Here is a 10116-nt window from a genome sequence, read left to right as displayed (position 1 = left end):
AGCCAGTGTGTCGTACACATTTAAAAGGGTGAATTTTACAGTGTGTGAAATAGATCTTTTTTAGAAAAGAAGAGAGATACGCTGGGCGGGGGATAACCAAGAAGGATGATGTGCTTCCCCTTACTGCCTTCGTGATGCTGGGAACGACAGAGAGAGGAGCGAGTATGCCCACCGCCGAGCATGCCAGCCAAACGCCCAGTCCTCGGTGGATCCACACCCCTCAGTCCCACCGTGGACGCAGTCTCCGCTCGGCTCTGGTCCTGCCTTTCGTGGCCTTCCTTGGTCCCCAGGAGCCCCCTCCGCCCAGTGGCTCCCCTGCAGGGCCTCGGGTACTGGATCTGGCCCTTCCTGGTCTGCCAGACGTGGGTCATTCTCTGTGGGTTGGGGACATTGGGGACCTAATGTGTTGGGGTCCCAGCACCTGTCCCCTGCAATGTGCCCTGCGCTCTGAGCCTCAGTCTAGGAAGCATCCAACAGAGGGGGAGGGTCCCCTTGCCTTAACCTGCTGGGGGGTCCCAGGAGCCCCCGAGTGGCAGTGTGGGCGGGGGGCTGCGTGGCCCAGCCAGCTCAGGGTCGGCAGGGGCCAGCAGCTCTCAGGGCTCCACCACCTACGTGCGCACGGGGGTCCACAGAGGCCTGTTGCCATCTGGCACCGGCTGGGCCCCCGTGCAGGGAGGGAGGTGGGCACCTAGGAGACTCTGGTGCGGCAGCGACTGTGCTCGGCCACTAGAGGTCAGTGCAGCCCGAGGGGGCCCATTTGGACCTGCCCAGGACTTGCTCAGCGGGCGTGGGGCCCAGGGTGGGACAGAGGTCCCTTGTTGCCTTCAATGCCAGGCCTCCCCAAGGATGCTGTGGTAGCTTGGGACACTAGACCTGTGGCCACAAATTCCAGTCCACGGTCCTGGGGGCCTGACAGAAACTATAGCATTTCTATTTAGAAGATTCTGGCACCTTCCAACAAGGAAATCAATTTTATTTTTTGTCACGAGCGATACAGGGTCATTCAGGGAAGCCCTAGTACACGAAACATTCTAGATTAGGTTCTAATTTCCCTTTACCCTCTGGCTTCTATTAAGCTTCCAATTCAGTCACGGTCCGTCTTTGTTCAGAGTTTGGACTTCCTCGGGATTTCCCACCAGCCAAACCCCACCCAAGGCGAGGGGCGCTGGAGAGGGAAGAGGGGCTTGCTGAACTCTGTTTGTAAGAGGTTTTTCCCTCTGAATTCCCCCCACCCCAAATAAAAAGGGACAAAGTTGGGCCCCAGCCCAGACTTGCTTTTCGTCTTTCACCACCGGCGTGTTTCTTTTGCCTCCTCCCCATTTAAAGATTGGCTCAGGGATTTACTGTGCGAGGAACAGATTCCGGAATTCATGTGGGTTCTGATTTGAGCCCCCAGCAAAAATTGTTTCAAGTTGCTTCCCAGAGCAGGTACAATGCCAGGGGTCCACAGCTTCTGCCTTACCTTCTTTTTTCTTTAAAGCACTCGCTTTAGTGAAACACCTCAGGGGCGTGTGCAAAATATAAACATCAATTATAGTCACTGAGCCCCTGAGCCGAGGAGTGGCAGCCACTGCGGGCACATAAAACAGCGTGAGACAAGCGGCCTCCCCAGGCACGGGCCCCACTGCTAACCTCCAAGCCCCTCCCGCCTTGATGCGACCCCCCACCCCCAGGAGGGGCCCCAGAGTCAGGGAGTGGTATGTTGGTCCTCAGAGGTGGTGGGCACGTGGGGGAAGGGAGAGACTGCTGCTTGGAGCCACCCCCAGGGGGAGGGACAGGAGCGGGACAGCCCCTCAGGGACAGCCGCCAGACAGGCCAGCCCCTTCCAGTGGACTGGGTCAGGGGCGGAGCACAGACCCCCTGGGAAATTGGATGAAAGTTAGGCAAGCGCTGACACGGCACACTCCCCTTAGCGCGCAATTTCAGCCATGACCCCCAAGGCAGTGATGCAGCAACCATGACCTTATGGTGCTCAGTGACATGACCATGACACGGTAGCAGGAAAAGTTAGCCCTAGGAGATCTGCACCCGAGAGAACCAGTCTGTGCCAGCCTCTTAATACAGCCTTTTTTTTTGTTTTGTTTTAAGTTTATTTATTTTTGAGAGAGGGTGAGAGAGAGCATGAGTGCAAGTAGGGGGAGGGGCTGAGTGAGAGGGAGACAGAATCCGAAGCAGGCTCCAGGCTCTCAGCTGTGAGCACAGAGCCCCGTGTAGGGCTTAAACTCACCAACCGCGAGATCATGACCAGAACCGAAGTCTGACACTTAACCAGTTGAGCCACCCAGGCAGCCCTGCAGTCTTTTTTTTTTTTTTTAAAACTAATCTCTAGTCTCAACGTGGGGCTCGAACTCACAACCCTGAGATCAAGAGTCCCATGCTCCCCCCACTGAGCCAGCCAGGCGCCTCTACGAGGTCTTAATAATCCTCCAAAAAGGCTAGGAATCTAGACTTTTATCTTCAGTGTCTCCTGAAGTGCCAGAGTTAGGCCCTGGCAAAGGTCACACAACTGCTTAGTGCAGATGGGCCCTGACCCCTGGGAGATGCCAGCCCTTTCGGGTCTGCGTTGTTCTGCTGACGCACCTGTGGTCACTTCACGAGCTGCAGCCTGTTTTCAGCAACCTCCCCGCCCCCCCTTCAGCCCTGCAGATAGAGCACCTGTACATACAGAAAGGGCATAAAGCCTGTGTGCAGAGATGTAGGAGCATAGCGCCAACACTGCGCTAGCCCTCCCGTCCAGAAGGACGTCCCCCGCTGCCCAGCCCTCCTCCTGACCACACTCAAGTCATCTCCTTGCAGTTTCTGAGCCTTTCCTCCGTGTGCATTCCTAACCATGCAGTCTGGGCCTGCTTCGGAACCCACACGTGAACGGAACATCGGGGTCGGTCTCTCTCTCTCTCTCTCTCTCTCTCTCTCTCGGGACATCACATTAGCAAGGTCTGTCCATGCGTTCCTTCCGCCCTCCACCTTGGGACCAGGAAGTGGCACAGAGGAGCCCCAGCGGTTGTTACCTCACGCAGCCTTCAGGTGTCTCATTCCAGGAAAGCACGCCCACACCCAAGCTCATTCACTGCATTTGAATTTCCAAAAACCAGTGAGCACAGCGCAAGGGAACCCTTTGTTTATATAAACCCAACCCACCCTATTTAAAGTTCCTTTTGAGAAATACTCACTCTGGGGTTCTCTCCAAACCTAAGTCTCCCCGCCTTCCCCTCACCCGGGCCTGAGCTTTGCACAGCAAAGCCCTGGGCTCGGGGTCCTCCTTGCCCGCCCCTCTCAGAATTCCTGCCATCTGACCTCCCCGAGCAAGAGGAAGGAGGGAGGTCCTGGGCCGTCACACTTGAGGGACGATGGACATTTTTCTCTCCTTCCCCTCCCTCCATGCACACATTTCCCGAAAGGGCTTGCCAGTGGAGACTCTCAGATTAAAAGATTCTAGAGCAAATCTATATTTAAGGCTAATAACACACTCTTTAAGTCGTTGCGAACGGGAAGAAAATGCTCATATTCGGCTTTAGCCTAAAGACATCGTATCCAGCAACTCTGAGTGCTGTTGGTGGAGTTCACCATTTTCTGCGCCCCCCCCCCCCACCTGCGCTCAGTCCGGAAGTGTGCGGGGCCAGAAACGCCCGCGTCAAACAGATCTGCGGCAACACCTCACCCACCCGGATCTTTCTACCCGACCGACCGGTGGAGGCTTCTGGGAAGGCGAGACTCCCCTGACAGGCCTACGGGCCGCAGTGGGGTTCTGGCCCCCCGAGTTCTCCGGAGGGCAAGTGCATGCCAGCCAGGGTTGGCACAATACTGAAGCCCCGCGGGAAGGTGGGGGTGTCCTGGAACCCTAACCCCCGCCCCCCCACAAGCTGTGCTCCGCAGGAGGCGGGGGGGGGGAGTCCACTTAGTTCTCAAGCGCCCCCCATCTTTTCCTGCAGAAGGCGGCGGTGCGCTGGCCAGGTCCGAAGCTCGCGTCTGCCGTCTTCCCCGCAGGACACCCGGGCAAAGGGGAGCTGTCACACTTGGAAAGCGCCCGCGGGTGGCTGCCCGCTCCCGGAGCGGCCAGCGGGCCCCCCGACCGGACCGCGCGTCCCCACGCCAAATCTCAAATGTCAACCCGGGCCGTTTTCCTTTTCGTTTAAAAGCTGCGCTTTAAACCCGGTGGGACCCGAATCCGGTTAGTCACCTATCGCGTTTCCAAATCCAGGGAAGTTTTTGAGGCGGTAAAAAGCGCTTCAGCCTCCGGCGCGTTGCCGTAAACTTGTCACCGCCCTCCAGCGCTAGCCGCGGGCCGCAGCCCGGGGCCTGCAATCCGGCCCCCGCCCGGGCACCCCCGCACCCCTCCGTCCCCTCCCGGGTCCCACCTGCGCGGCGGAATCCGCGGATCGGGTCTGCCGGCGTAGACTGGAGTGGGGGGCTCCGGGCCGCGCCCAGCCAGGGACTAGCAGAGCCACTGCCCCACCGGTCGCGGCCGCCCGGGGCCCCCCAGCCCCGCCTTTCCTGGCCCGGCTCCCTCGGCCCCGCCCCCCCACCCCTCCTGGGGAGGCCGGGTGGAGAGGCCGCAGGGGGAGTGGGCCCGGCCTCCAGCCTCCGCCCGGGCTGCGCCCCCGCGTCTCCATAGCGATCCTCCCGGCGCGCACCTCCGGGCCGGCTCCCCCCCGGGGCCGAACAATACGCGGCGGGGCCGGGGGCGGGGCCCGGCGGGGCCGGGGGCGGGGAGAGCGGGGGCAGAGGGGGCCCGGGCCGAGCGCACCGCCCAGGCAGCAGCCGGCCGCCGGGATCTGAGCGGCGCGGAGCGGCCCGGCTCGCTCTCGGAGCGCTGCCCCCGCCCTGCCCGGGCCCGCCCCGCTTCCCACGCCGCCGGGCCGAGCCCGCGCGGGAGCCACCTGGAGCCGCCGGGAGCCGCCGCCGCCGCCGCAGGTTGATGCGCGGCGCCCTGCCGGGACGTGCAGAGGAGCCATCTTGAAACCAACTTCGCAAACTTTCGCAAAGTGCTCTCGAAGTGGAAGCTGCGGGGGAGACCGGGAGCGCGGCCCCCGGTGTCCCCGCCGCGGACCCCGGGGAGGCAGGGCGCGGGCCGCCCCGAGGGCCCGGCGCCGGGCGCGCACGAGCCCTCCCCCGGCCGCGCCGGGTGCATGCGGAGCCGCACCGGGTGCATGGATTGTGCTCGGGCGCCCGGCTCGGGCTCGGGCTCCGGGCCATGGCGCCGCCGCCGCCGCCCGTGCTGCCCGCGCTGTTGCTCCTGGCCGCGGCCGCCGCCCTGCCCGCGCTGGGGCTGCGAGCTGCCGCCTGGGAGCTGCGCGTGCCCGGCGGCGCCCGCGCCTTCGCCCTCGGGCCGGGCTGGACCTACGCGCTGGACGCCGCGCGCACGCCCCGGGCGCTGCGGGCGCTGCTGGACGTGAGCCGAGACGGGCGACTGGCGGGGAGGCGGCGCGGGCCGGGCGCTGGGCCCCGGGGCTGCGTGCGCCTGGGGGGGCCACTGCCGCTGCTCGTCCGCCTGACTGCCCGCGACGCCCCGACGGCGCTGAGCCTCCGCCTGCGGGTGCGCGCGCACGGCCCCGGCTGCGCCGCCAGGCCCCGGAGCCGACCGGTTCCCGGCGCTGAGCTGCGGGCGCGGGCTGTGCTCACCGTCCCGGGGCCCGGCGCGGCGCTCTGCTTCCCGGATTCGGGCGGCGGCGGCGGCGGGGCCACGCTGCACTCGGCCCTCGCGGCCCTGACCACGTTCCCCGCCTGCAGCTGCCCGCCGCGCCCCGGCCCCCGCTGCCCACGCCACCCAGTCTGCCTGCCGCCCGGGGGCTCGGCCCGCCTGCGCCTGCTGTGCGCCCTGCGGCGCGCGGCCGGCGCCATCCAGGTGGAGCTGGCGCTGGAGGCGGCCGCGGGGACGCCCCTCCCGTCGCTGTCGCTGTCGCAGTCGCCGCCGAGCCGGCCCCAGGCCGGGCCCGGGGGCCCGCGGCGGGCTCGGCGGGGCGCTGGCGGCAGCACGACCCCGCAGTTCCCGCTGCCTAGCTACCAGGTCTCGGTGCCGGAGAACGAGCCGGCGGGCACCGCGGTCATCGAGCTGCGCGCGCACGACCCGGACGAGGGCGAGGCGGGGCGCCTGACCTACCAGATGGAGGCGCTGTTCGATGAGCGGTCAAACGGCTACTTCCTCATTGACCCCGCCACCGGCGCCGTGAGCACGGCCCGCGCACTGGACCGCGAGACCAAGGACACGCACGTGCTCAAGGTGAGCGCCGCGGACAATGGCTCACCGCGGCGCTCGGCCGCCACCTATCTCACCGTCACGGTCAGCGACACCAACGACCACAGTCCGGTCTTCGAGCAGTCCGAGTACCGGGAGCGCGTGCGTGAGAACCTGGAGGTGGGCTACGAGGTGCTGACCATCCGCGCCACCGACGGCGACGCGCCCTCCAACGCCAATATGCGCTACCGCCTGCTGGAGGGTGCGGGCGGCGTGTTTGAGATCGATGCGCGCTCGGGCGTGGTGCGCACCCGCGCGGCGGTGGACCGGGAGGAGGCGGCCGCCTACCAGCTGCTCGTGGAGGCCAACGACCAGGGCCGCAACCCGGGCCCGCTCAGCGCCACCGCTACCGTGCACATCGTGGTGGAGGATGAGAATGACAACTACCCGCAGTTCAGCGAGAAGCGCTACGTGGTCCAGGTGCCCGAGGACGTAGCAGTCAACACACCCGTGCTGCGCGTGCAGGCCAGCGACCGCGACCAGGGCCAGAACGCCGCCATACACTACAGCATCGTCAGCGGCAACCTGAAGGGGCAGTTCTACCTGCATTCTCTGAGCGGCAGCCTGGATGTGATCAACCCGCTGGACTTCGAGGCCATCAGGGAGTACACGCTGCGCATCAAGGCCCAGGACGGGGGCCGGCCTCCGCTCATCAATTCCTCGGGGCTGGTCCTGGTGCAGGTGCTGGACGTCAACGACAACGCGCCCATCTTTGTGAGCAGCCCCTTCCAGGCAGCCGTGCTGGAGAACGTGCCTCTGGGCCACTCGGTGCTGCACATTCAGGCGGTGGACGCGGACTCCGGCGAGAACGCGCGGCTCCGCTATCGCTTGGTGGACATGGCTTCAACCTCTGTGGGCGCCGGCGGCGCGGGTCCCCAAGACCCCGAGGCGCCCGCGGACTTCCCCTTCCAGATCCACAACAGCTCTGGCTGGATCACCGTGTGTGCTGAGCTGGACCGCGAGGAGGTGGAGCACTACAGCTTCGGGGTGGAGGCGGTGGACCACGGCTCGCCACCCATGAGCTCGTCCGCCAGCGTGTCCATCACGGTGCTGGACGTCAACGACAACGACCCGATGTTCACCCAGCCCGTGTACGAGCTCCGTCTGAATGAGGATGCGGCCGTGGGGAGCAGCGTGCTGACCCTGCGGGCCCGCGACCGGGACGCCAACAGTGTGATCACCTACCAGCTCACGGGCGGCAACACCCGGAACCGCTTCGCGCTCAGCAGCCAGAGCGGCGGCGGCCTCATCACCCTGGCGCTGCCGCTGGACTACAAACAGGAGCGGCAGTACGTGCTGGCGGTGACGGCGTCCGACGGCACCCGCACGCACACGGCGCAGGTCTTCATCAACGTCACCGACGCCAACACGCACCGGCCGGTCTTCCAGAGCTCCCACTACACGGTGAGCGTCAGCGAGGACCGGCCGCTGGGCACCTCCATTGCTGTCATCAGCGCCACGGACGAGGACACGGGCGAGAACGCGCGCATCACCTACGTGCTGGAGGACCCGGTTCCGCAGTTCCGCATCGACCCAGACAGCGGCACCATCTACACCATGACGGAGCTGGACTACGAGGACCAGGCCGCCTACACTCTGGCCATCACTGCCCGGGACAACGGCATCCCTCAGAAGTCCGACACCACCTCCCTAGAGATCCTCATCCTCGATGCCAACGACAACGCGCCACGCTTCCTGCGGGATTTCTACCAGGGTTCCGTCTTTGAGGACGCGCCGCCATCCACGAGCGTCCTCCAGGTGTCTGCCACGGATCGGGACTCGGGCCCCAATGGCCGCCTGCTGTACACCTTCCAGGGTGGGGACGATGGCGACGGCGACTTCTACATCGAGCCCACGTCTGGTGTGATCCGAACCCAGCGGCGGCTGGACCGGGAGAACGTGGCCGTGTACAGCCTTCGCGCCCTGGCTGTGGACCGGGGGAGCCCAGCGCCGCTTAGCGCCTCGGTGGAAATCCAGGTGAGCGTCTTGGACATTAACGACAACCCCCCGGTGTTCGAGAGGGACGAGCTGGAGCTGTTCGTGGAGGAGAACAGCCCGGTGGGCTCCGTGGTGGCAAGGATCCGGGCCAACGACCCCGACGAAGGCCCCAACGCCCAGATCATGTATCAGATCGTGGAGGGCAACGTGCCCGAGGTCTTCCAGCTGGACCTGCTGAGCGGCGACTTGCGTGCTCTGGTCGAGCTGGACTTCGAGGTCCGGCGGGAGTATGTGCTGGTGGTGCAGGCCACGTCCGCCCCGCTCGTGAGCCGGGCCACCGTGCACATCCGCCTCCTGGACCAGAACGACAACCCGCCGGTGCTGCCCGACTTCCAGATCCTCTTCAACAACTACGTCACCAATAAGTCCAACAGCTTCCCCACCGGCGTGATCGGCCGCATCCCGGCCCACGACCCCGACCTCTCAGACAGCCTCAACTACACCTTCCTGCAGGGCAACGAGCTCCGGCTGCTGCTGCTGGACCCTGCCACCGGCGAGCTGCAGCTCAGCCGGGACCTGGACAACAACCGGCCGCTGGAGGCGCTCATGGAGGTGTCGGTTTCCGGTGAGTGGCCGGCAGGGCTCCCGCCTGGCCCCCGGCAGAGCCATGAGCCGCAGGGACCTGCTAGGCGCCCGCCCGACGTGCCAGGGCGCATTTGGGCAGGGCCCGCGCAGCTCTTTGGGGATCTGCGGCCTCCGGGTTGGAAGGTCGGTGCCTCAAGCTGGGGGCGTGATCCCCACTTATGCCAAGGGAGTGGGAGGGGTACCCGCGCTGCTTCCCTCAGTATTTTTGCTGGGAGCAGGCCTAGGCTTCTTCAAGTTCAAGATCGGGGCTTTTTGGCACTTTGCTCCGTGGGCTGTGGCTCCCGATTGTGCTATTAAAACCTGGTCCCCAGGGTTAACTGAGTTGTCTGGCTTGCTCGGAGATGGTCTGCAGTCAGCCAGCCATCCGCCTGTCTGGGAAGATCAAAGGTCACTGCCCGCCCCGTGTGCCGGATGGAAATTGCTGGATGGTTCCCTGAGTCACCCTGTAATATGGCTGGAGTTAGCTCCCTTGGTGTCTCTCTTCTGTCTCCTCCAGATAATAACAATCCGGCTTACATGTGCTTGTCTGTCTGGGAGCTCTTTGAAAAGCATAGCCTTGTTTGATCTTGGCTTCTGCTCCTGGACACGGGCTTGTAATTTGGGTGTTACTTAGAGGCCTGCCCGCTTTGGCAGTGGAGCCGGTGTGGGAGCCCGGCTGGCCCGCTCTGGGGCTGAAGGTGCGCAGGAGAGCGAGCGGTCTCAGCTCAGCTGGACACACGCTTGGCAGCAGAGACTGACCCCCAGGTGCCAGGCAGGACTTGCAGGGCCAGGGAGAGGGGGACAGAGAGAGGGTGTGGGAACTGGGGGACACGGAAGCTCCTCAGAGGGACCGATGTCCAGGGACATGGTCGGCTGGTGCAGCCAGGTGACCTTAATTATGAGACCAAACTGTCACCAGGAAGGGCTCGGATCCGTAGCTTGTCTGAGTCAGTGTTTCTATTGACTTATTTCTACAGTAAATGATTACAATCCAGGATCCCCGTGGGAGTCCCGCGAGGATTAAAAAGTTAGTTTTCTGCTGGGTTTTGTTTTCTCGGTTGGCTGTCATTCTTCACACACGATGGGTTGGGCGGCACACAGGTTCCGGTTTCTGCGGTTTGCTTATAAGTAGGGTGCGGGACTCCCCACACATCTTGGCCGTAGGGCCCGTCTGCAGGTGTGGACATTTCACGCATTGTGAGCTTGTGAATACGGGCAGAGAATACGGTTCTGGGCAGAAAATGCAGAAAGGGCCCTCCGGGAAAACTGTTAACCAGGGTGATGGAATATTCCAAGTAAGGGCCAATTAAAAAAAAAAAAAA

At 64.1% G+C, this 10116-nt stretch overlaps 1 protein-coding gene across 1 annotated transcript in view; it reads left to right on the top strand.

Annotated features, from left to right (window-relative positions):
• Positions 1–5191: 5191 nt before the first annotated feature.
• CELSR1 (cadherin EGF LAG seven-pass G-type receptor 1) overlaps positions 5192–10116 on the top strand; it is a 134352-nt gene continuing 129427 nt past the window's right edge. Inside the window, exon 1 of the mRNA XM_039237380.1 lies at positions 5192–8795. Within this exon, the coding sequence (XP_039093311.1) occupies positions 5192–8795 (3604 nt within the window). The remainder of the gene's footprint in view (positions 8796–10116) is intronic.

Source organism: Hyaena hyaena, unplaced genomic scaffold (genome assembly GCF_003009895.1).
Source record: "Hyaena hyaena isolate Hyena2069 unplaced genomic scaffold, ASM300989v1 scaffold_4, whole genome shotgun sequence".
NCBI classification, from domain to species: Eukaryota; Metazoa; Chordata; class Mammalia; order Carnivora; family Hyaenidae; genus Hyaena; species Hyaena hyaena.
The sequence above is the reverse complement of the archived record's forward strand: the minus strand, read 5'-3'. Positions and strand labels throughout refer to the sequence as shown.